The sequence below is a fragment of the Lepisma saccharinum genome, unplaced genomic scaffold (assembly GCF_977018435.1).
Source record: "Lepisma saccharinum unplaced genomic scaffold, izLepSacc3.1 HAP1_SCAFFOLD_524, whole genome shotgun sequence".
Lineage (NCBI taxonomy): Eukaryota > Metazoa > Arthropoda > Insecta > Zygentoma > Lepismatidae > Lepisma > Lepisma saccharinum.
The window spans coordinates 167,754-194,000 of record NW_028143205.1 but is presented as its reverse complement, the minus strand read 5'-3'; the positions used below and the strand labels follow the sequence as shown (position 1 = coordinate 194,000).

The following is a 26,247-nucleotide window of genomic DNA, read 5'->3' as shown; positions in this document are numbered from 1 at the left end:
TTGTTACTTAGCGTAGCTTTTCTTCCACTTTTGACTAATCGCGACGATGATTGTTTGATTTGCTTTATTTTACTTCGCTTTTTGTGCCACTTTTGGTTAAATTTGCAAAGATAGGGATGAGTGATGATATGATGCAATTTATGAATGGACACTCACAAACATCCATGCCCAGGCCGGGATGGCCACGGGGGCTGGCGATGATTCTTTGAATTGGTTTATTTTACTTATCATTCTTTTTCCTCTTTTGGCTAATCGCGAGATAAAATGAAGGGACGATAACAAACACACATGAACAAGACAAAATAAAGTCCCATAGAGGATTATACTGGCCATGGGTCAAGACGCCCGAGCCTTGTTAGTCCGCAAAATACAGTCCAGGGTGTTCTACGTGGAAGTGAGGTTGACATGTGGGTGCCTTTGAAAAGAGTCACCCCTTACACCCCACGAGAATGAGTGATATTAAATTGATGAAGAGAGACTCGCAGAGAGAACACCCCGGGATTCGAACCTGGGACCCCTGGCGTGGTAGCGCCTTGAGATAACTACCCCGCCACGGACGTCGACTGATGAGAATGAAGATCATAAAACAACTATTTCCACGCAAGAACTCGAACGAGGGACTGTCACCATCGAGACCATCCATCCAGCATTCGACGTGTTCGCCCAACGAGACAAGCTAGGGAGAAATCAAGGTCTCAATACATTTTAATTCTTATCTGAAGGATTCTAGCGGAGGCAGTGAGAGGGAGATATAATGCAAAATACTATCTCGAGATTACAAGTGAACACGATTGTAGAAAAAAATGTGCGAGGACACCTGACACCAGCAGTATATTTTTAAAGTTTCATCTTAAAACAAAATGCAAAGTGAGGGCAAAGTCTGGTTACATAGCAAAACAAATACGTACAAAGACTAATATGTAAGAGTTACAGTATTAGTTCAATATGGGCTCCATCTGCTTGAATTTATGCTTCGACGCTCCGCGTTGCCTCAGACGTTTGCTAGTGAGGTTCAGGTGATTTGAGAGATATGCACCTGAGTTGCGTGTCGCAACAAGTAGAAATCCCGGGGAGGTCTGGCGACCGCGGTGGCCATTAACCTATGCAACTTGACTTTTGCCTCACCCTGTATAAGAAATAATTTAAAACTTTTGTGATGGTTGTCTAAAGCAAGAATGGTGGTTAGCCTGCAAGTTAGATTAGCTTCACGACTGCAAACGCACCTCTATTTCCGCGTCTAGAAATGTGTGGGGGGGGGGGAGGACAGTCACACGCTCCATTCGAAAATTACATCTCACACATGCAATTTCATTCCAGTTACAGTAATTTGCGTTAACTACAAGGTGCTAATAATTACAAGACTGGTACACTCACATTCAAATTGTCCCATAATTACCCAATTTGTCTTGCGTTACATGATATTCTACAATCTGTACCAGGAGTCTGTAGGGCAAGCGATCGAAAGCAAGGAGAGGGATGGGAGTTGCATACAGTTCAGAGACCTAAAGCTAACAAGCATTTAGCCTGACGTCAGAAGACGAAGGGTTCAACTTGACCAAAAAGAAGTTTGAGAATTGTGCGACAAGAGAGACTCCTGGGGGACAGGGTGTAGAATTGACACAAAACATCCAATAGAAGGCACAATCAACCCTTCTTAACGTTACCAGTACAAACCACCTCGTGCAAGCGCACACGATGCAAAATTTAAATAGCAGATGGACAATTTGTGTTGGTATTATCTTTGAACTTCACTGTAGGTTTGTCGCAAATAATTTTAAACTCAAGCTGTACCGGCGTCTTACCCTTCACTGCAAAAACACTTTGGACGTGAATTCTCTATGTAACTATTCCGAAGCATATGAACAAGCAAGTGTGTGATAACAATAGCAATCAACAAACCTATGTTATACTTCTATTGCTACTACTATTGTCACTTACCTTGCAAGATGGTATATTTTGTATGTATATTGGCCTTTAGAATACTTTCCGCCTAAGAGAGGATAATTGTCAAAAGGTTCGTTCTTTAATACTTCTATACCCTCGCCACCCCCGGTCTCATTTTTACTGGCTTCCGCTACAGAGTAGAGCTGGGCAACCTGGTACTGAAACAAAGAATAAATATATAAATGACGTCATCTGAAACAAATGAACGAAATTCATACAAGCTTTTATTATTAATTCATTTCCTAAGTTGATTGAACAATGAGGTTGACTTGTGAAAAATACGTCCCCAGAAAAGACAGAACGATTGTCGAGGTGGTGTAATAAGCATCACGCTCCGGTTGACTTTATGGGGGCCAGGCCACTTTCATTAAAGGCTTGGGAGAGGGGTCCCAGAGTCCTTTATGCAGCAGCATTGTCAGAAAATGGTCGCACCTGAGATTCCACACCCTGAGAATCGAACACGGGTCTCTTGACGCGGAAAAGGCAAAATATGGGAGCTATTTCCGGGATTCGAACCTAGTCAAGTGAAGGTACATTATCTTATCTGTGAATCGGAATACGTCATTAATTGGCCATAACTTACTAATCGCATTTCATCCTAAACGGATAAAATCTAATTCTTAGCATGAAATACAACAGGCTTGTTTGCAGCCAAATTTGACGTGTGGAATTATACTTCTTACATAATGAACTGTTATTTTACATTGCCAGGTGAATGACGAACAGAAAAAAAAAGATTGATGGAACCTTATATGGGAATCGATTTTGAACCCTAATGTATACCTGGAGAGGTAACAGCTGTCGGAGAATGATGTTGATTACACCAGCACCAGTATTTCCCTTATTACGAGACTTTCTGCCACTTTTGGCTAAACGGGTGAATGAAAATGACCACTGTTAACACGTGAAACTTACGAGCTATATTCAGGATTCGAACCTAAGGCCAGTGGCGGCAAATTACGTTAACCACTTTGCACCGGAGGAGGAGAGGGTGCCAGAGACCGAATTACAAATATAAACCTCTTGCCGCTTGTCAATATGTTATCATGGGCACTTTCGTTTGACCAATTCTACGAAAATATATTTGAATTGAAGACGTATGGCTTTTCTGCCTTTTTAGAATAATCGCGACGATGATGAATCATATGAAACTTATGGGAAGACACACACACACACACACACACACACAAATACAACTTCGCCCAGGACCCCTCGATGGGCGAGTTCATGTGTGGACTGCTCAACGCGCTCGGCCACTGCCCTAAACAACTACAGAGCGATGCATTGAAGTATAGACCGCCGCATCGATGTTTGCGCTATCGGCAAGCGAGGCACTCGCGGCCGTTTGTCGGCATCGTCGAGTGTCGATGAAGCAAGGACATAACAGTTTCCGTAATTATTTTAGAGAAAGATTTAAAAGGAGGTGTTCAAACTAATCGTTTCTTATGAGCACACATTTTTGATACATCTTCATTAAGACACCCCCCACTAACGTAAGCTGGCGAGGGGACTACAACTGGTTTTTACGGAGGTCCTGACTCCTGAAAGGAAACCTAAGGGATAAGGATCCTTGTTTTGTATTGCATGGCCTGTTTATTAGTGGCAACTGTGAAGTGATAGGGTGCTTGTTGCAAACTGTTATGGCTCCGCAAATGTTTTCTACTGCAAAGCGTGTATTTATTTGTGTGTATAAATCTGCACGTGAAGTTCAAAGGCGGTTTGAAACAAGATTCCCGGATGTAAAAGTTTCATGTCGTAAATAAATCACTCTTTAAGCGATCATGATTCACGGACAGTCTACACTGTCTACATGAAAGGACCGCGAGCGCCTCGATTGCCGTTAGGGCAAGCACTGACACGGCGGTCTACACTTCAAAGGATACACTTCTCATAACAAATGCCAACCATTTAGACTTACCGGGGTGTTCACGGCAATGGGTTCGTCCTGTTAGGGAGCCTTCAGACCGAATCGACAAGGGAGCTTTCACAACGAAGCGGCAAGCGACACGGACCCATTAAGTCTAAGGGAGTTTTCTTACAAAACGCGGAGCTTTCACACCGAAGCGACAAGACACTAGCTTATCGTGTCGCTTCGGTTCGAAAGGTTTCCTTTATTTCTGAAGATTGGTTTACAAGAGACACGTGTTGTTTTTCCCTACGCAAGCGACTGATAATCGAGACCACAGTTTAACCATTGAGATCATACCTAGAAAACAACAGGATTTACTTCGAAATAAGTTAGATTTCTTTAGAATTAACCATTAGAATATATGCACGAGAATATTCATGTGGTTTGCATTAGTTGTTTTCATATTTGAAATATGTTCGTGCATATTCTCGGTGCCGTCTCAAGTAATCGCGTTCTTCCCTATGCTTACAAGGCCGTTTAAGTCTCATTAGAAATTCTGAACAGGGTTATTTTCCTGAGTTTTCGAAACCGAGGAATTTTAGAAGTCGTTGTAGCACGATGTTCAAGGTCCAATGAGACCTTAAACAATATAAACCGCCGGTGCCTGTTTTATTTTTTTTTCCGTGACTACATTTGTTAACTGCCATATTTTAAGTGGCTCCGAAACTTTACAATCTCTCGTGGGATTATTCATTCCATTCACGCATATACGTGGGAACAATTTTAATAATTTCAGTGTTTTCAGCTTTGATTATGTTCTACTTTTCCCATGTTGGTCGCGTAATCACTATTCTCACATGAGTCAGTCACGTGTTCTTACCCACAAAATTGGGGCCTTGTCATAAAGTGTCCAGAGTTCGATTCCCGGTGTAGGCACAATGCTACCCCGACCATGGAGTGGACTTGCACCAAACCAAAACGAGGGACGACTGAAAGGTTGTCGGCCCGATCAAGAACCATGAAACGTTTCTGCTGCGTACTCCACACTTTCACCCAGAAGTTGAAGACACTTGGCACATCGTGCCTCAAGTTCCTTTAACCCTTCCACAAACAATGTTTGGTCTGCAAAAGGCTGCTATGTTGCTGATATCATCTTTCAAAATTGCTCCTTTCAGTCTCTTTTTAAAGTTAGGAGATAGGTAATGATCAGATGGAGCAAGATCTGACGAGTCGGATGGGTGCACCGAAACAAAAAATCCTTCAAAACAACCAGCGTCTTCCCAGCCTTGCGGAAAGGAGCATTGTCCTGCAGAAACAATCTTTTTCCACGATTTTCTCGGATAAGGTTCCTTCAATGACTTAAAACAAATTTTAAAAATAGTAGTGTTACGATCCTGCAACCATCTGTACATTTACAGTGACAATCATGACTTTTTACCCCCTTTGTACTGAGAGTATAGGTATCGTGCGACGACTGTTCACAATTACACCTCCCCACTACGGGTTAACAATAAATGGAAAGTAGGAAAACAGGGACACACACATAGGAGGAGTAGGAGATAAATAGGAGAGAGATGGATGAAAAAGTCAAGAGATTAGGGGAAAATAAAGTGAGCGAGCGGGGGGGGGGGGTGTTAGGTCATAGCCGGGTACGACAAATTTTGGAGGCCTCAATTTCTTTTAGCTGCTATGAATACGTACTTATTCTGGTACTCATAGATGCTGTAAGCAAACAGGAAGGGGGCGTAAGGAAAAAAGCACACCAAGTTAATAGTAAATATGTAATTTATTCACAGCAGCAATAAATTACATCAGAAAATCTTGAAGTAAAATGAAGCCCGTTCTCACATGTTTTTAAAAACTACCTCCATCCAGTATTCGCCTCATTTAACTGTCTCTCTCTCTCTCTCTCTCTCTCTCAGTTGGCTAATAGGGACGATGAGGATGAATGATATCGATGAAGGGGTATTAAGAAAGCAGTTCAACTGACCCTGAAATTTGTGAAACAAAAGTGTGAAAAACAATGCAATAAAATTTCAGTCTAGCCTATTGTCTTTACCGGTTTTGAAAATACCGCTTTATGTATTATACGAGTAAAATCTAAAAAGATAACGCAGAGAAGTGACTGTCAGATATCAGTTACAAGTTATTTGGTCCGGATTTCCCAAGATGCACGAAAAGATGATAAATCAACTACTTTGATTATTTTGCGTCGCTTTTCTACATCGTGGGTAAATCGCGACGATGAGGATTAATGACAAACTCCCGAAAAGGACAAGCACAACGATACACCCATGCCTGTTTGTACATGGAACCTTTGGTTAAATTCGGTCGCGCTGACCACTCCGTCACAGAGACCGGCTACGGACTGCTAAAAATAGGTGGAACGTCCCCCTCTCGAAATTCGCGAGGCCGGCACTGGAGATAATTTGAGAAAAAATAACAAGATAACGTTTTGGACATGATCCAATTCCATTCAAAAACATCCACAACAAACTCTAATCTTATTTGTCAATAGACACGTAAAAGGTCGTAGTATAATCTTCTTTCATAATTAAAATGACCCAAACAGATCATTCCATCCCAAAGCTTGCTAAATGTGCCTTGCAGGGTACTGGTTGAGGAAAACCATAATCACATTCGGTAAATAGCCTCATGTGGGTTTCGTACACGTAAACAAGGGGATAGAGATACCAGTTCGTTAGCATTCGGCTTGTCATTCAGGTCACAGTCGAGATAAATACTGCCACGAATGAATCCCGTTCGGTTTGTACACATACTCTACGCTAGTACAACAAACGTATTCTTTCTGTTCGTGAAAAATGGGTGTGCTATATCTTAAGTGATTAAAGGTTTACTGATTGGGTTATTTTACGTCGCTTTTCTGCCACTTTTGACTAATAGCGACGATGAGGATGATTGAAATCAAAATTATGGGTGCGTCAGCACTTAGGCTATTTTGCACCCGTCCCTTTATACGGGCTGCAACCCCTATCATAGCTAAAAATCAACACTTGTCTTTGAGAATTAAAATCTCCTGAGGCTTTAAATGGGCACTCAGCCTACATAACAGTTGGGCTGAAAAGTTCGTAGGCTAACATAGTAAAAAATATTTTTTTGACAAAATTCGATTTTATTATTCAATATAGTTGCCTTCGAGGGCGATACAACGATTATAGCGGTCATACAATTTTTCGATGCCATTTTTATAGTACGATTTCTCTTTAGCCACAAAATAGGCCTCAGTTTCGGCGATTACCTCTTCATCAGTGCTAAATTTCTTTCCAGCGAGCATTCTTTTAAGGTCTGCAAACAGGAAAAAGTCACTGGGGGCCAGATCTGGAGAATATGGTGGATGGGGAAGCAATTCGTAGTCTAATTCATATAATTTTGCCATCGTTTTCATTGATTTGTGACACGGTGCATTGTCTTGATGAAACAGCACTTTTTTCTTCTTCAAATGGGGCCGTTTTTTCGTGCTTTCATCCTTTAAACGCTCCAACAACGCTATGTAATAATCGCTGTTGATGGTCTGGCCCTTTTTGAGGTAATCGATGAATATAATACCATGCGCATCCCAGAATACTGATGCCATAACCTTGCCAGCCGACTGTTGCGTCTTTCCACGCTTTGGATTCGGTTCATCACGTGCAGTCCACTCGGCTGACTGTCGATTGGACTCTGGAGTGTAGTTATGGAGCCATGTTTCATCCATTGTAATATATCGACGGAAAAATTCGTGTTTATTACGGTTGAATATCGCTAAACATTGCTCCGAATCATCAAAACGTTGTTGCTTTTGATCGATTGTGAGCACGCGCGGCACCCATTTTGCACACAGCTTTCGCATGTTCAAATATTCATGCACAATATGTCCAACACGTTCCTTTGATATTTTTAAAGTCTCAGCTATCTCGATCAACTTCACTTTACGATCATTTAAAATTATTTTGTGGACTTTTTTGATGTTTTCGTCGGTAACAGCCTCTTTGGGGCGTCCACTGCGTGCATCGTCTTCGATGCTCATTTCGCCTCGTTTAAATTTAGCAAACCACTTCTCAACGGTTGATTTTCCTGGTGCAGAGTCCGAATAATGTTTATCAAGCCAAGCCTTGGCTTCAACAGTATTTTTTTCGCCAAAAAGCAATGCTTTATTAACACACGAAAATCTTTTTTATCCATTTTTTCACAATAACAAAAGCTGCTTCACTCACAATGCTATATCTCACGAACTAATTATCCGGCAGCTGTGAAATTTATACACGTATCTTTTGAAGGTTAGTACTAAGTAAAAATCACATGGATTTAATTCTAGTAACGCCATCTATGAGTCAGCCTACGAACTTTTCAGCCCAACTGTTAATGAAAAAACGCAACCCTACAGAGAATTATACCGCCCATAGGTCCATACGCCAGAGCCTCGTTGTCCTGCAAAATTGCACTTACCGGGGTGCAATATGCGGACGTGAGGTTGACATTCGAATGCTGCTCAAAATGAGTTTCTTTGGTTAGTTTGTCCACTTTATCAGGACTGGTAAGGTGAAGGTAAAGATCCCCGTGCACATAGTACACCGTGCCGTGAAGGCGCATTTAGGGGATGTAAGGATAGGACTCCACACATTCTCGATCTAGGTCATTTTGGAGGTGGTGTGATTAGCATCACGCTCCGGCTGCCTATACTCTCCAGGTATCCACTGATTTGAGTCTGGGTGGGCCCCAGAGCAGCTTTCCGACCTTACATCACCCACACCGGGAATCGAACCCGGGTCTCCCGCGTGGAAGTCAGACGCCCTACCGGCTCTTTATCGAGACTGGACCTACAGTTTAAAGTGAAATCCGAACCACTATGTGAGCCCATATCCCACGACGAGGATGAGTGATATGATAGGAGGGACACTCAGAAAGATCACCCATGCCGGGATTCCAAACAGGGACCTCTGACATTGTAGCGCGTTGGAGGTCGGCGATTAATGGTTTGATTCGCATCCAACACAAGTAATTCACCATGCCAAGTAGGTATGTCGCAATTGGTTGACACATATTTATTTCACTATTCAGGTTATTTTAGGCGCCTTTATACTGTTAGGGCTAATCGCGCCGATGAGGATAAAATGGGTGATTGGACAAACACTAACTAACATATATGGACCTCTCGCCACGGATAACAGTTGATATTACAGGGACAGTCCCCATAATATAAACATTTGTCTCGAAAATTACTACTAGCAGTAAACAACATACTCGTAGACCAGTCACTCCACAAAACTTCAGAGTCGAGAAATCAATCAGGCACACACGTTTCTCGATAACGTGCCTCGTTTCAACACTACGGTCCCTCGAACAAAGGGAATTTCAGCCTGGATATATGCAAGCAGGCAGAATAAGTTCACAATTGTCACTAATGGACTTAGTTCGTAATTACTAAACAAATAATTAGCCGTGAAGATGTTAGCTTGGTATATCTGAAGAAGTTGCACAACACGATCAATTTGGTTTCATTCAATTCTTTCAATACCGTTCTCGAATGAAACCCATAGACACCTAGGTTTCGTCTTAGACACCTAGGGTTCGTCTAGAATTTACTGAGGTCTGTGTCGTACTCGATAACTCTCGAAATGTCTGGTATAGTTCTAGTCTCAGTACTATCCGTAGATGATATTATGGAACATAAGCTATTGCCACAGCTGTATGCAGTAGCGTTACTTTATGGGTCTTCAACACAATGCTAAATATGATAGTACAGTAAAACATCGTTAATCCGAACCCCCATAAGCCGGACTTTGCTTAATCCGGAAAAAAAGTAGACTGCAAAGGTTTTAAATGTGGCTATAAGTCAACAATCGCAATCCGGAAAAAAAAAGTAGACTGCAAAGGTTTTAAATGTGGCTAGAAGTCAACAATCGCACATCATCATAATATGGATATCGCGTATGTATTGTATAGTGTATTTAGGCCTATGCCCTTTAAATACACCATAATAAACATGTTTTGTTGCTATAAACGAAGCTTTAATGCAATTTCTACTGTTATTTTAGGTTATTTAAGTTAATCCGGACTTTCGTTAAACCGGTCAACTTATCCCACCCATTAGTTCGGATTAACGAGGTTTTACAGTAGCTAGTTTTCCTTCAGTTAGAACCAGAAAACATTGTTTTCATTTTGCATTTTCCGGCCTTTTTTGGGTAATAAATCATTTTCAGAATTTTTTAGTTCTTAACCATTCTTGAGGTTTTTCTCCTTCCATGTTGTTTCGTGAATCTTAAATTAATTTGCTAGGATAACTTACAGGGTGGGAAATAACCTTTTGCTAGGGGTCCACAGTAAAAAGTAACAACAATTAAGAAATTATGGTAATACCAAAGGTTTACTACGACAATTGTGGTTACAAAAACAAATTTAAAAGTTAGTATGTCGGCCGTTTTCTTCTCTCACAGCACGAAGACGATCAGGGTAGGAGCTCAGAAGATTCGCAAACAAGTCCGTATTCCATTCCATGTCACGGAGGACTTGTTCCAGATGTGCAAGGAGTGTTGGCCGGGAATAGCGGTCCGGTCCGCGTTCCACTATCATCAAGGACTCAACTGCGTCCTTCAGAATAGCCCCAAAGTGCTCCTCTGCATTCAGGTCCGGTGATGCACCCGGCCATTCAGAACTGCTGAAGAAGTCAATGCCACTTCGCCGAAGAAGGTCTTGGGTAGCATTTGCCTTGAAGCAAGGTGCTTTGTCGTGAACTAACTTTTAATTTTGTTTTTGTAACCACAATTGTCGTAGTAAACATTTGGTATTACCATAATTTCTTAATTGTTGTTACTTTTTCCTGCAGACCCCTAGCAAAAGGTTATTTCCCACCCTGTACATATTTAAATTTCCTAACGTGGGCCCTTTAGCAAGCACGCTATTTAATCAACAAAAGCACAATATTTCTTATAACTTAAATCTCTGACAATGAATTAAATAATTAATTGTGGTAAATTTATTTTTCCTCCAGCGAACTTAAAATACTTTAGGTTAAGCCTACTTTGAGGTTTCCTTGCTGGTCACTATTATTGTTTTAATCTGTGGTTTTTAAAGTAAAATTATTCACATCGAAATAAATTATAATCCGATGCATGCGAAACACTGCTGCATTTCCAGAGGCTTACTATGAAACGAGGTGAATGACTTACTATAAAAAAACACTTGCAGTGTATTTTACGTAACCTTGAAGTAAAAATAAAATAAAACTACATTAGCACTTACTTGTCCCCCATCCCTTGCTGAGCCGCGGTAGCTCAGTCGTTAGGGTGTCTGACTACCATGTGAGACCAGATCCCCGACGGGGGAGAACCGAGAATTTTTCCACCCTTTCAAGCGGCTCCGGCGCCCACCCAGCGTCCTATAAATTACCTGGGGGGTATAGGCGGTCAGGGGCGCGGTGCTGATCACATCACCCCCACCTTCAGCCGTGATCAAGAAAGTGTGGGGCTCTAACTACACACACCCTATTCGCCTTCATGGCGTGGTGCAAAGCACAGGGGAGCACTTTGTCATTTACCATGTGTTATACCCAGTGGTCAGAAGTAGCGAGCTACTTGTAGCTAGCTACAAAATTTGTAGCTGTAGCTGTAGCGATGCTACATTTTGAAAATTGTAGTTGTAGCGGTAGCGAAGCTACAAAATTCCTGTAGTTGTAGCGAAAATTTCGCTACAGCTACATTTTTTCTCGACATTTTGAGGTGAATTTTGAATGTGGCAACAGCGTCAGAAAAAATAGACAATAACCCTTAATTTTGCAGGAGGTTCATAAAGACAGTCTATTACATGGAGATACAGATTATCTAGATTGTAGATTATAGATATCTGCCTAATTTATTTAATTAGTATCTGAAGAATTCAGATAACTAACTGACATATATGAATATATTCCTGCTAACAGCTACGTTTTTTTAGCTGCATCGCTATTTTGCCTCGTTTGCTGCACCACTCGAAAAAAGTGCCTCGTTTGCGTCACCCTCGGAACAAATCCTGTGGATATTCATGGTGTAAGAGTAGTATTGCCCATGGGACGAGACGGGACAGTCTTTTAAAAATTCGAGACGAGATTGATCATGTGTCCCGAGACAAACGAATATTTTCGAGACGAGACAGCATTTCCACGAGACGAGACAGACTTTGGCCTGTCTCGTCTCGTGGGCAACACTATGTAAGAGACACCAAAATGTCATTAATTGCTGTGTAAGACACAACTTACAGTGCAAAAACGAGCAATGGAATATCCACTGCACTGACAAGGGAATAGTGCCAGGAATAAATGGCTCAGTACGTTAACAGCATTGATCATCGTCAGTATGTAGGATCTCACCAGCAAGAAATTATTGTTACAAGAATGATAGAGTTTCTGTAATTACAATTATTTTCGTGATAGTATTTGTTCACAAATTTTAAAATTACAATACGTTTAGAACACTCAGGTTTATACGACAGTTTACTCAATAATTTTATCATTTTGCAAAAAGTATGTATGAGTTATTGACTTTCCTGCAGAAACGACAATTTTCTTTAGTTAATATACATAGTTTTCAAATTTATGTATTTCTCCTACTTTTGCGTCACTTTTCTGTAACTTTTGCTAATCATGACATCATCATCCTTCGCTGTTTCCTGCCTCTGGCTGGGTCGGCATAGAAGTCAAGCCTCTCCATTTTTTCCTGATCTTTCACAACTCCTCTCTTTCCAAGGTGTTCCAATCTTGTCTCCTAACACTCTCCACTATCTGCTCTTTCCACCGACATCTTGGTCTCCCCCTTGGCCTTATTCCCACTCCTTGTGCACTGTAAGCTCTTACTGGCAGTCTTTCTGCATTCATCCTCCTCATGTGTCCGAACCATCTCATCTGTGGCTGATCTATTCTGTCCTGAAGCTTCACTACACCCCTGTCTGTCGGATCTCCTCATTTCTTATTCTATCCCTTCTAGTCTTCCTCAAAACACTCCTTAGAAATTTAATCTCCACTGCCTGCATCTTTTCTTTGTGTCTCTATGTCATTGTCCAAGTCTCTGCTCCATACGTAATTATTGGCACATAGTATGTTACATATTACATTCTTGCATTTCATAGGTACATCCCTATTCCATATTATTCTTCGAACGCTTTGATATAATCCACAACCATTCATTTGTTCTCTTCTGTTTACCTCCTCATCTATTCTTACACTTCTCTCAATCATGACAATGAGGATGAATGGTTTATTTAATTATTCTCTTATCTATAGTCGCTTTCTGCCACTTTCGGCTAATTGTGAGAACGAGGAAGAATGATGAATGATGAGCAGTGTGGGGAATGGAGGAGCAGGTGGATCTCATCCTTCCAACTTGGCATCTTTCCTAGTTTTTGTTGTGAGTCCATTTTAAGCATAGATAATCTGATCGAGACTGCATCCTAACCACTATGTGCCTCTGCTGGGTATCGAACCTGGGGCCCTATTGTAGTCAAAGGGCTCCAGGTACTTTTCATTCAAAATGTTGACTTCATATCAGTCTATAAAAAATGAAATATTTATTCTCAAGAAAAATATGTTGATGTGAACATAAATACGTAATCCTACCAAATTTTATTTGTGTATAGTTGTAATAATTAATTTGGGCAACACCCTAATTGCAATATTCATATATCAAATTTGAATTGATATGCCACTTGCGTAGGTATGGTATTCTCAAAAACTATTGTAAAAATAAGTGACTGAAGTAACATTGCTATCAAAATTATCGAATGACTGGAATCATGATAATAAATAATCTATTTAGCAGTAGTAGGGGATTTTTTTAATACCCATATCGTTGTTTTCATTTTTTTATGCAGAAGTAGCGCAAAAAGTAGCGAAGTAGCGAGTAGCGAACAGGAGTAGCGTAGCGAGCTACTTTTTGGTAAATGTAGCTGTAGCTGTAGCGAAGCTACATTTTGGAAGAGTAGCTGTAGCTGTAGCGAAGCTACTTTTAAAATGTAGCGTTCCGATCACTGGTTATACCCGAGCCCTTCATTTATGAAAATTCAAGCATTCATTTCAATAGCGAAAATTATTTTTAGGTTTTTTTTTAAAAGAATCCTAAGGTAATTATGTAGGTCATCAACTTCAGAGTCCTACTTATGAGCATGTGCAAACCCCATGATTTTCCATTATTACTACTTATTAGCTGATTGCCCGGCGTTGCCCGGGTATTTATCCCAATCTTCTATTAGACAGGAATATAATGAATCCTAACTAGTGTAAAATTAACTTGGAGTTGAACGGCATTGGGAGTGTCACTATTCATTTCAGCGGCCCCGAAAACTATGGATTTCACACTAATATTTGTAGTTTTACATGTCACCCCCTTCCCACCGCCACCCCTAGGGGTGCCAGGGGTGTCTTGGGAGTGTCACTATTCATCTTAGCGACTCCGACAACTATGGATTCCACACTAATATCGGTAGTCTTCGATTATTTTTACATGTCACCCCCTCGTAACACCACCCCTAGTGGTGCTAGGGGTGTCTTACCTCCACAGTATTTCTTTCCATATTGTAAGTCATATGTGTACCAAGAAATCGCTCCAGGCGTTCGAGAGTTATGCCGCAACAAACAACACACACACACATACATCCATTTATTTATATATATATATATATATACAGTGCTCGAAAAATTTTCTTCAGAGCTAGGCGCCAGGTCTGAAAATCAGGCGCCAGGAAACCACCTACTAGTAATTGTGGATACTATAAGAAGCTGAGCCAGCCCCTGTGGTGGGGTGGTTAGCACATTGCGCTACGACGCCAGGGGTCCCGGAATCCCGGACTGGGCTTGGATGTTTGTACGTGTCCATTCATCAATTTCATCATATCGTCATTCATCACCATCTTTGCAAATTAGCCAAAAGTGGCACAAAAAGCGAAGTAAAATAAAGCAAATCAGTCTATAAGCCGAGCATCACCGTATTCAAAACATCGCTAAATTATGTGAGAAAGCTGGAAATGGGGGGTTGGGGGACAAAGAGTAAGAAATTGTTACTGATTCTATAGAATGTTCACAACGTTGATAAAAAAAATCATTTGCTAACTTACGCTGTACTGCAATTTGAACTTAGAATCTTGAAACTTTCGTACACTAAAACTTAAAAAACGGTCAGTCGCCAAGCTGAAATTTTTAGTCGCCATGCGACCTGACGATCGGGATTTTTCGAGCCTTGTATATATACAGTGATGGACAAAAGTAATCATACAGTGGAACTGAAAGGAAGAAAGGACGAATTGCAGCAGCTAGGAATACAATAAGGAAGTCAAAACTGTTAATGCTTTACCATGTATGCACCAAACGATATATTGACAACAAAAATAAATAACAGATGCTGCTTGTAGAAAAATAAAATACAAAACATTCTCAATACCCGCTTCTTTGGCTGGACAAAAGTATTCATACACCAACATAAAAGTTCACTTTGAAGAAAAGAAAGAAACAAATACCATGTCGTCATAATTTAGTATGCATTCCTCTGTTATGGAGAATAGCTGTCAAGTCTCTTTTGCATAGAATGAACAAGAGGCGTGGTTATTTCAGATGTAATATTGTGAATTCATGCAAAATGACCTCTTTCAGTCTATTCTTGCTTGTTATGTCATGTTTTCGGAGTCTGGTTTCCAAATGACTCCAAAGTTGTTCAATGGGGTTAAGGTCGGGGGACTGAGGTGGAGTTCTGAGTATGTGGGGATTATTATATAACAACCAAAGGCGGACAATCTCAGCTGTATGTTTAGGGTCGTTGTCCTGCTGGAAGTAAAAATCATTCCCAAGACCCAATTGATCGATACTCTGCTGCAAATTGTTTTTCAAAATATCCAAATAGACAAATCTATCCATAATTCCCTCAATAAAGACGAGTTCTCCAACACCTGAGGCTGACATACAGCCCCATACCATAACGCCACCACCTCCATGTTTAACTGTGGTCAAGAGATTTCGAGACTCAAGCTCAGTATTGGTCTTTCTCCACACCAAAATTCTTTCATCACTATGGATAATATTAAATTTACTCTCGTCCGTAACCAACACTTTATCCCAGAAGTCCAAACTTTTACTCACATACTCCTTTGCAAATGTTAATCTGGCCTTCTTGTTCTTCTTACTGATGTATGGCTTCCTTCTAGGTACCCTAGCTCTGTACCCTGCTCGGGTTGAAAGGCCTTCTAATACTTCTTGATGACACTTGTTTTCCCAGGTGTTCGTGAACATGTGCCGACACTGCTGACGATGTTAATTTTGGTTTTTCTTGATCATTCTCAACAGTCCTTGTTTCTCTCTCGAAGTAAGCTTCTGAGGACGCCCAACCCTTTCCCTATTTACCAGCACTTTTGTGTCTTTATATCGTTTGATGACACTTTGCACAGTCCCACGACTTCTCCCAACTATGTCCGCGATTTCAGAATATGATTTCTTATTGTGGTATAATGATATCATAATTCTCCTCTCTTCGATTGTGGTTCCCTTCCCTTTGCGGCCCATTTGACTTCCTGCAGCACGCCAACACCAAACCAACCACTTCCTTACACAGGTGCAAGTGCAGTAAACACACATCTGGCACTGAATGATGGAAACGGTTGTTTCACGAACTTTTTTGGGGATTTATAACCTGGCGTATGAATACTTATGACCATCCAGAAAGCAGTTTATCTAAGGATTACCCACATTTCTCACGACAATTTCAATTGTATGCACATAATTGCTTTGCGTTTCTATTCTTGCCATTCCAATGGAGCATACGCGTATGTGCTACAGACTTGCCTTTACGGTCTTCTTTGTATAATATGTTTCATTCAGACAATGTCTTTGTATGAATACTTATGTCCATGACTGTATACACACCGCGTGAGGCACCTAAAAGTACCACCTGAAATAGCGAAGAAACCAGAAACAGTAACGATGTGAGGTTTGCGGGAAACAATAATATCAAATGGGGCTCGTAAATCGGAGGTATGGGGTGGGTCGAAAAATATCGACAAATGGGGCATCTGGAGCAAAGTCATATATTTTTTTAATGGAACGATATACAATAACATGCATAATATAAAAGAGCACACGCAGAGAAACACGACGCCGTTGGTCTCATGCATCTACTGCACATAGGAACGAAGATATGGCCATGTGAAAATATGTAAACAAACTAACAAGTGGCCCACTTGACCGTCAGTACCACGGCATGTACAAGTATGAGATGTCGGAAGCCATTGGACAAGATGAAGACAGAACGTGTTAAAGGAAGAAAAAAATACAGTAGACATCGTCAGCACCATGTATTTGACAGTGTTACAGCATAATGAAAATGACCATGACAGTATGTCGAAGAACCACTGCGTAAGAAGCGAAAACCTGTCAGAGTGTGTTCAAAGTGGTGGCCGTCAGCTGCGATACAGGCAACGAGGCGCCCACGCAAAGATCGTTGCACAGAATGTAGCATCTCGTAGGGAATGTCCCTACAGGCCGCAGTAATGCGGTGTTGCATATCCTCTGGAGTTGTTGGCACATCCCGGTAGACAATGTCCTTCAGCTTTCCCCACAGGAAAAAGCCTAACGGTGTCAAATCTGGGGAACGAGCCGGCCATTTTTCAGGCCCTCCACGTCCAATCCAACGATTTGGAAATGTATTTTCCACACATGCTGTAGCGCGTCTTGCACTGTGAGCTGGGCACCCGTCATGTTGGTACCACATTTCCCTCCTTGTCTGAAGTGGTATGTCCTCCAATAGTACAGGCAGTTCATGTTGTAAAAACTGTATGTATCAGTCAGCATTCAGTGTCCCTTGTATAAAAAAAGGGCCAATGAGATGTTCACCCACTATACCACACCACACGTTCACACTCCATGGGCGCTGGCGTTCCTCTTGGCGAAACCAATGTGGATTTGTCACCGACCAATAGTGCATGTTCCTTAGGTTGACATTTCCATGATTGGTAAAAGTTGCCTCGTCAGTGAAGAGGATACGTGACAAATCGGGTGTGTCGTGTCGTAACATCCATGTGCAAAACCGAACACGGTCCACAAAATCATTCCCGTGAAGTTCCTGATGGAGGGAGATATGATATGGGTGAAAGCTGTGTGTGTGCAGAATGCGCAATACACTTCGCTGACTCATCCCAGCATCCCTGGCAATTTCACGGGAGCTAACGTGCGGATTCAGAGCAACAGCGGCGAGAACATTTGTTGCACCTGCCTCACCTGTCGTTGGCTTGAACACACGTGCTCGTGGTGTTACACTTCCGGTGTCTCTTAATTTAATAAATAACTTACCAAACAGACGTCGAGATGGCTGTCGTCTGTCTGGATATCTCTCTGCGTACACACGGTAGGCTTCTGAGGTATTCTTTCGACATTTCCCATAAATCAGGATCATGTCCGCTTTTTCTATGTTTGTGAACACCATAATCTTCGCTCTTACCACTACGTCTGCTTGCTATGAACTAACACGATCTCGTGGACCTATCAAAACTTGCTCTGCGTAAAGGCAGTTCTGTCAGGCACCTGAGAAGTCTTACATGCCATGGTACTGACGGTCAAGTGGGCCACTTGTTAGTTTGTTTACATATTTTCACATGGCCATATCTTCGTTGCTATGTGCAGTAGATGCATGAGACCAACGGCGTTGTGTTTCTCTGCGTGTGCTCTTTTATATTATGCATGTTATTGTATATCGTTCCATTTAAAAAAAATATGACTTTGCTCCAGATGCCCCATTTGTCGATATTTTTCGACCCACCCCATACCTCCGATTTACGAGACCCATTTGATATTATTGTTTCCCGCAAACCTCACATCGCTACTGTTTCTGGTTTCTTCGCTATATCAGGTGGTACTTTTAGGTGCCTCACGCGGTATATGTAACAGTTGGGCTGAAAAGTTCGTAGGCTGACTCATAGATGGCGTTACTAGAATTAAATCCATGTGATTTTTACTTAGTACTAATCTTCAAAAGATACGTGTATAAATTTCACAGGTGCCGGATAATTAGTTCGTGAGATATAGCATTGTGAGTCAAGCAACTTTTGTTATTGTGAAAAAGTGGTTAAAAAAGAATTTCGTGTGTTAATAAAGCATTGCTTTTTGGCGAAAAAAAATACTGTTGAAGCCAAGGCTTGGCTTGATAAACATTATTCGGACTCTGCACCAGGAAAATCAACCGTTGAGAAGTGGTTTGCTAAATTTAAACGAGGCGAAAGGAGCATCGAAGACGATGCACGCAGTGGACGCCCCAAAGAGGCTGTTACCGACGAAGACATAAAAAAAGTTAACAAAATAATTTTAAATGATCGTAAAGTGAAGTTGATCGAGATAGCTGAGACTTTAAAAATATCAAAGGAACGTGTTGGACATATTGTGCATGAATATTTGAACACGCGAAAGCTGTGTGCAAAATGGGTGCCGCGCGTGCTCACAATCGATCAAAAGCAACAATGAAAACGATGGCAAAATTATATGAATCAGACTACGAATTGCTTCCCCATCCACCATATTCTCCAGATCTGGCCCCCAGTGACTTTTTCCTGTTTGCAGACCTTAAAAGAATGCTCGCTGGAAAGAAATTTAGCACTGATGAAGAGGTAATCGCCGAAACTGAGCCCTATTTTGAGGCTAAAGAGAAATCGTACTATAAAAATGGCATCGAAAAATTGTATGACCGCTATAATCGTTGTATCGCCCTCGAAGGCAACTATATTGAATAATAAAATCGATATTTTTTACTATGTTAGCCTGCGAACTTATCAGCCACACTGTTATATGTTTATATATGGATCATTCTCTGACATTCGCTACGAGACTTGGCGGCAAGCGGCCTGGCGTCAGCGCTTGTCGTCCCCGGTGAACGGGGTCCACGAGAGTCGCACGCTACAGTCTGTTTTTTTCGCTCTCTTTCCCTTTCTGTTGACGGAAGTTGTGTTGTGTCGTGTCCGTGTGTTGAGGATTGCGGCTTAATATGCACCACAAAAGTTTACATTACAACAAAGGATTTATCTTGTCGAGTGTTACTTCGGAAAGAGGAATTGTGGAGAAGTGCAGCGACGTTTTGCAACGAAATTTCCTGGTGTTCCCGTTCCACATAGGACCACTATATTAAACCTCGTAAAAAGTTTAAGAGTAACAGTCAGTTCTGAATAAAAGTGTAAAGAAAAACTCACGTGTACTTACTGAGGAAAAACTCGATGAGATAGGACAAAGGTTAGAACAGTCTCCTCGGAAATCTATCCGCCGCCTCACAAGAAACCGGTGTTTCAAACACCACAGCATTTAAAGCCGCTAAAATTCTTACATCTAAAAAATAAAGTATACAAAGACAATCCGCACACCATCCGTGAGTTGAAAGAGAGTATTGTACGAAAAATCGGGAGAATTACAGTAGACGAACTTGCACGTGTAAATGACAATTTCCTTCGGAGATGCCAGGAATGTGTTGCAGCAGAGGGACATAATTTTCAACACCTTCTGTAGTCAAGGTTAGTACACAATATGAAAACTGTAATTTTAATAGCCGACTCTACCGACTGTCGCGGACCCTGTTCGCCGGGAAAGACAAGCGCTGACGCCGGGCCGCTTGCCGCCGAGTCTCGTAGCGAATGTCAGGGAATGCGCTGTACAGTCATGGAAAAAAGTTCTTCCCCATACGGCTTTAATAGGAGCAAGTAATGCAGGAGGGTAGGCAACACATATTGCACCCTTCGATGATCGGGTGATTTTGCCTGTCTTAACACCGAGAAATGTGTTCCACGCGAAGGTCAACATGGCAGGAAAGCAAAGAGGGTCACGTGACTATTGGTTACGTGGAGTGTTGTGCTTCTCCACGTCCCCAGTTCTTGATCCACATTGCAGAAAAAGTAGAGCTGCATGCAATATATGAAAATAGGTTGTTTTCAACTACACGCTTAATTATGATTTTCACAATTGTAAATCTATCAGACGTGTCTCCCGATTTAGGCGGGACAGTCTTTTACTTTGAATTCCTGTTTGTCATAGGCGTAACTTGACGGGAGCAGAAAGGGCATTTGTAACCCCCCCAAAAAAAATCAGGTTTCTTAAAGCTGCTAAAACAGGAATTAAATACTATGATTTGACGCGTCCAAAAAAAGTATTATATTGAAAGATTTTTCCCAAATACGTAGATAGCAATTTAATACTTTGAAAGTGTCTCAGATTTGTTTATTGTCACAACTTAGTGTGGCACAGGTCTACTACAAAAGTGGAATTTCGTAACAGAAATATGAACCCACTCCTTTTATTTCGTAGCCGATTTCATCTTGAAACTGAAATTAAGAATATTAGTTAACAATGTCATTGGTAAACAATAAAAAAATGTGTTAGACCCAATTCTTTAATACCTTATCATAATCTTTATCGCAAGTTTAAATTTTGTTGTAAGTCCACTTCATGCAAAAAAAAAAAAAAAAAAGGTAAAGTTCTCACCTGTGCTTGGCGCTACGCCATGAAGGCGTATAGGGGGTGTGGGGGTAACGCCCCACACTTTCTTGATTCGTTCGTGAGTGGGGGTGATGTGATCAGCATCACGCCCCTGACCGCCTTTATCCCCAGGGTTTCCCCCAGGTACCCATGTCATTCGACGCTGGGTGGGCGCTGGGGCCGCTTCCAACTTTAGAAAAGTTCCCGGGCTTAAACCGGCCGGGAATCGAACCCGGGGCCTATAGCATGGTAGTCAGACGCGTTACCGACTGAGTCACCGGCACAGATAGATTAATCTGAAGTGCATACAGTTTAAAGTGGGATCCGAACCACTATGTGCGATCACCTGGTATCGTACCCCAGACCCCTTGATTACAAGGCCTTCCACTACGCCATCAGTGAGGCGCACACAATCTTTGTATTTCGACCTTTTTAAACCTATATGTATCATATAAGAGGTTGTTTAACGTTGCTATGCCTCTATGGATTATATTTAGCCAGTATTCGAGCACATAGCGTCAGATTTCATAGAATATAAGCTTCTCTTCCATGTTTATGGTTTCCTGTCTGCAGTAGAAAAACTGGCAGGTTCCCATAGCTTTTCTTTCAATAGTCTTCCAATGGTTGCATATCATATCACTCAAATTTGATTCATTCGTTTCGAACACAATCCCCGATGGCGCAGTGGGATCGTGGCCGCCTTGTAATTAAGGGATCCCGGGTTCGATACTCGGTGTAGGAACATAGTGGTTCGGATCCCCCTTTAAACTGTAGGTCCATTCACGATTAGCCTAACATGACATAAAGTGGACTTAAGACACAAAATCAAGCAACCAACACAATCCCGTTATTGTCCAGATTATCGAATCCAGAACCTTCGTCGCGAATAACATAAGCAGGAAGACAACGTGAAATAACCGAACAGAAACAGAACCTAAAACCTAGATCGGATAGATTGGATTAAGTCGACGAAACAGCACGGGTTCTGAAATGAAAAAGAATACGAAAGTTGAATGACTTCTATACGCACCCACTTTTCCTCCACTCAATGGGGAAGATATCCTTCTAGCTGAGAAGCCTTTACGTAGGAGTGTTCTGAGGGAACTTCAAGGCCACGATGATAAAGTGTTCTACGTGCAATGACGGGACCAAAAACATACGTCAGATAGCTGTGTTCCTCCTTATTTCGTACGCCATTGATAACTGGAGCACGTGACCTCGTCTTTGGTAGAGCAGAAGCCTGCTTGCTTGCCACCACCCTTTAGTTCAGTGACCTTCGCCCGTAGTCAGCAAGAGTGAATGACTCACCATATACTTGTTGTCTGTGAGGCTACACAAGAATAGATATTTCGTCAGTGGCTGTAAGTATTGTTTCATCTGCAGTTATATCAGTTAACATTTCAATAGTTTCCTTCCTAATGGTTACGTTAGTGATAAACATGTAAATTAGTTCTCGAGAGTGAACGTTTTATCTATTTGAACGGGGGATTTTTATACAGCCTGCATGTATTATTTTTTCCTGAAACAAGAAGAAATTCGAAGACGCAAAAAGAGTTGTATAAGAGTAGTCAACAAAAGGAAAAAAGAAGAAGAAAACGAAAATGTAAATGCTGAAATAAATTATGGTAGAGATCGAGTGAATAACATTTTGTCATGGGGCCTCCTCGATGGCGTAGTGATAACGTCGTCGCCTTGTAATCAGTGGATCCCGGGTTTGATACACGGTGGATGCACATAGTGGTTAGTATCCCACTTTAAACTGAAGGTCGAGTCCAGATTAGCATATCTGTGCACCAAACCAAAACTAAGAAAGAAATTGTCACAGTGTAAGAAAATTTCATGTTCAACCAGATACGAAACAAAAGGGAATAATATATTGCAGGTTGGAGTTCACATCTGTAGCATCTAACCAGCACAATTATGAATCGCAACATATTGTATCAGATCCATTTTTATTATACATGTATGATAATATAAGAGAAGTAGAGGAAAGAGAAAACCAAGCGAAAGACGGACGCCTTCTCCAGAATTTCATATCTCGTTACATAAGGTTCTGGGTTGGAGTCCCGAACAGGCATGACTTTCTTGTTCTTGCCCTTTTATCTGCTTCATTTCATCATAATTCATCGTTATGGTTTACCTGCAGGGAAAGAATAATGACAATAATTGCCAATACAAAGCCAATGACAAACAGAACAACTCGATTACGGAGGTGCCAAGAAGAAACGAGACTTGACAGTTTCTCCATCTCTCGGTTTGTCGAATTGAAAATTGCTCTCCCGTTCTCGGTCTCGATTAGTTAAATATAGAAATCGAAAATGTATGTGAATGTATATACATGTATTTTATATATTCCGTTTTTGTAGGAGATTTCGTGAGAGATGAAATAAGTACTCTTCCATCGTATTTATTTTTATAATTTTTATTCCCTGTTCGATGATCGCGACGATAAGGACGAGTGACCATTACATGAAATTGATGACGAAATAGTCAAACACCCCCGACAAGGACGGTACTCAAACCCGGGAACTTTGGCGACGATATCGAATGTCAATCACTTAATGAGCTTGACCACCGAGCCTGCTTAATGTTGTTTCTGTCAGGTAATTCGTAATAATATCCCACATTCACTATCATTTGCTTCATAATTTATCTTATTGTTGTGATTAACCTGAATTCAAAGAATTAGTTGAAAGGCAAAAATGCAAGATTGAATGTCTCTGATGTTACTTCGTGCTGAATAATATGACGTGGTATTATGATATGAATTTTTTAATCATATAATATGCCTATTCATTCCATTGATTGATCCCAATTGCACACCAGGGTGGCTACAAACAAGCAGAAATGAAATTCCCTGACTTTTCCAGGTTTTCCAGGACAAAATTTACATTTTTCCCTGACAATTACAAACTAAACTAAATCGATGTTTTTGCAAATAGAAATAATAAACTCACACAGATCCACGTATGGTTTTGTTAAGTACCAATATTATCTTATATTAAATTGACTTAATTTCTCTATTCTCTATGATTTGAATTCAAACTGCAAAATAGTGAATTTGGAAAATTATTACAATTCACAAGCTAGGGAAGGATTACGGAATGTTGTCATAGGCAGTAAGTTAAAAATAAAATACTTGATTATTTTTAAAGTTACGACTAAATGAGATAAGAGGTAAGAGTGATTGATTAAGAAATACAATTTGTAATTTATCAGTCTGCCTTATACATTCTCGGTATTATATGTTGATATTTCCACTGAGGTTTGGAACCCTCTGCTTGCAAGAACCATGAGTGCGGACTCATTTTTCAATGCATAAAGCTACTTCTCTCTACTCTGTAAAGCAAACAACTCTTGCATATAAGTGAAACAACTGATCGAACAAAAGAAAGTGTCATATTTCCTTACATTATCGATGGGATTTCTGCTTCAGTACAGTATATCCAAGTGAAGTGCTGTGAAACTGACAACATGCAGTTATACCATTAATGCTGACAAAAAGGGTATGTAAGTATTAGAAATTTAACGCAAGGAATTTATAGAATTGCATTGTATAGGTAAGCTTCTGAAAGTTCATATACGAGGGGCATCCTGAAAAAGCTCCAATGGTGCCTACATGCAGCACTAGTGTTCGGAGAGCGACACACACACATGCAGGCAGGAAGAAGAGGCATGTAGCTGTAATCTGGTACAGTTGCAATGCAACCGGTTTAGGACAGTTCTAGGTTAAAGATTGCAGCTCTCATAAAGTCTCCCACCGACTGTGATGTAGCCTACATTGCACGCTCAGAATTTGGCACAGAGCCACCAGCAATCGTGTGAGTTGTGCAGACCGGACGTTGTGAGTGAAAGTACGGTCAGACGATGGTGCAGACAATTCATGGAAGGCCAATCGAATGTGCACAACCCCATACAGCTGAGTACACACGGGCCCTTTGCATCACTTCAGGTGAGAGATCTTAGACCACTCCCTGTACAGCCCTGGCCTTGAATGTACAGACTTTCATCTCCTTGTTTAACTGAAGAGGTTTCTGGCAGGGCAAGGATTTGACAGCTACATTGCGGTAGAGATAGTTCCAGTCTTTGCTGTCAGACACATATACCATGGGCATACAAAATTTAGTGCCAAGCTACGACAAATGCCAGAACAACGGTGGTGATTATGCCGAAAATTAGGTTAGGACTCACTGTTACTAATGCAATAAATTACAACTGATATTCTTGTTTTATTTATGCCTAATCCGTAGGGACCTTGATATTTTTTTTTTCAAATTGGTGTATTTTTTTATTTTTTACTATACGGTGTTTTTTTCCAAAATTCACATTTTCATTTAGCGCATTTTTTGGCAAATATCTAAAATTATACCTTCATGGTGTTTTTAAACTACTGTTTCAAATTGTAAGTCACATGGCTTACGCCTCTTCGCGAGAGTTTGATATCTTGAAAGTTATTTTGGGAAAGTTATTTTCCATACTCCTTTATTAATTTTAAGGTAAGAATTTTAGGTAATGGAATTTTGGTGTGGAGTTAGGGCCCCACACTTTCTTGATCACGACTGAAGGTGGGGGTGATGTGATCAGCACCACACTCCTGGCTACCTTTATCCCTCAAAGTTTCCTCAAGGTACCAGCTTCATATGATGCTGGGTGGGCGCCGGAGCAGTTTGAGTAGGTGGAAAACATCCCGGTTCTCCCCTGCAGGGGATCGACCCCGGGTCTCTCGCATAGTAGTCAGATGCCCTAACGACTGAGCTCCATTATTACTCGCTCGACAAATGCCAATAGTGCGCACTTAGCTTGGTAATTCAAAACATATCTCGTGCGACAAATACGAAGATGTGGCTCCCGTGTGACGGTAGATACGCACTCGATCTCTTGTTAGAACCCTGCCACTTTGCTCTGTGATGCAAATGGTTTTGATAGAAGTTGAAAAAATCGTGGGAAATAAATGATTTAATGTGGCTGTCGGAATTATTCCACGTGCGTATAACTCTATAGTTTA

At 41.1% G+C, this 26,247-nt stretch overlaps 1 protein-coding gene across 1 annotated transcript in view; it reads right to left on the bottom strand.

The window, feature by feature from the left end:
- Positions 1-1,938: 1,938 nt before the first annotated feature.
- LOC145982991 (phosphatidylinositol transfer protein beta isoform-like) overlaps positions 1,939-26,247 on the bottom strand; it is a gene marked incomplete at its 3' end in the record, with an annotated part of 44,428 nt that continues 20,119 nt past the window's right edge. Inside the window, exon 3 of the mRNA XM_083116275.1 lies at positions 1,939-2,102. Within this exon, the coding sequence (XP_082972401.1) occupies positions 1,939-2,102 (164 nt within the window). The remainder of the gene's footprint in view (positions 2,103-26,247) is intronic.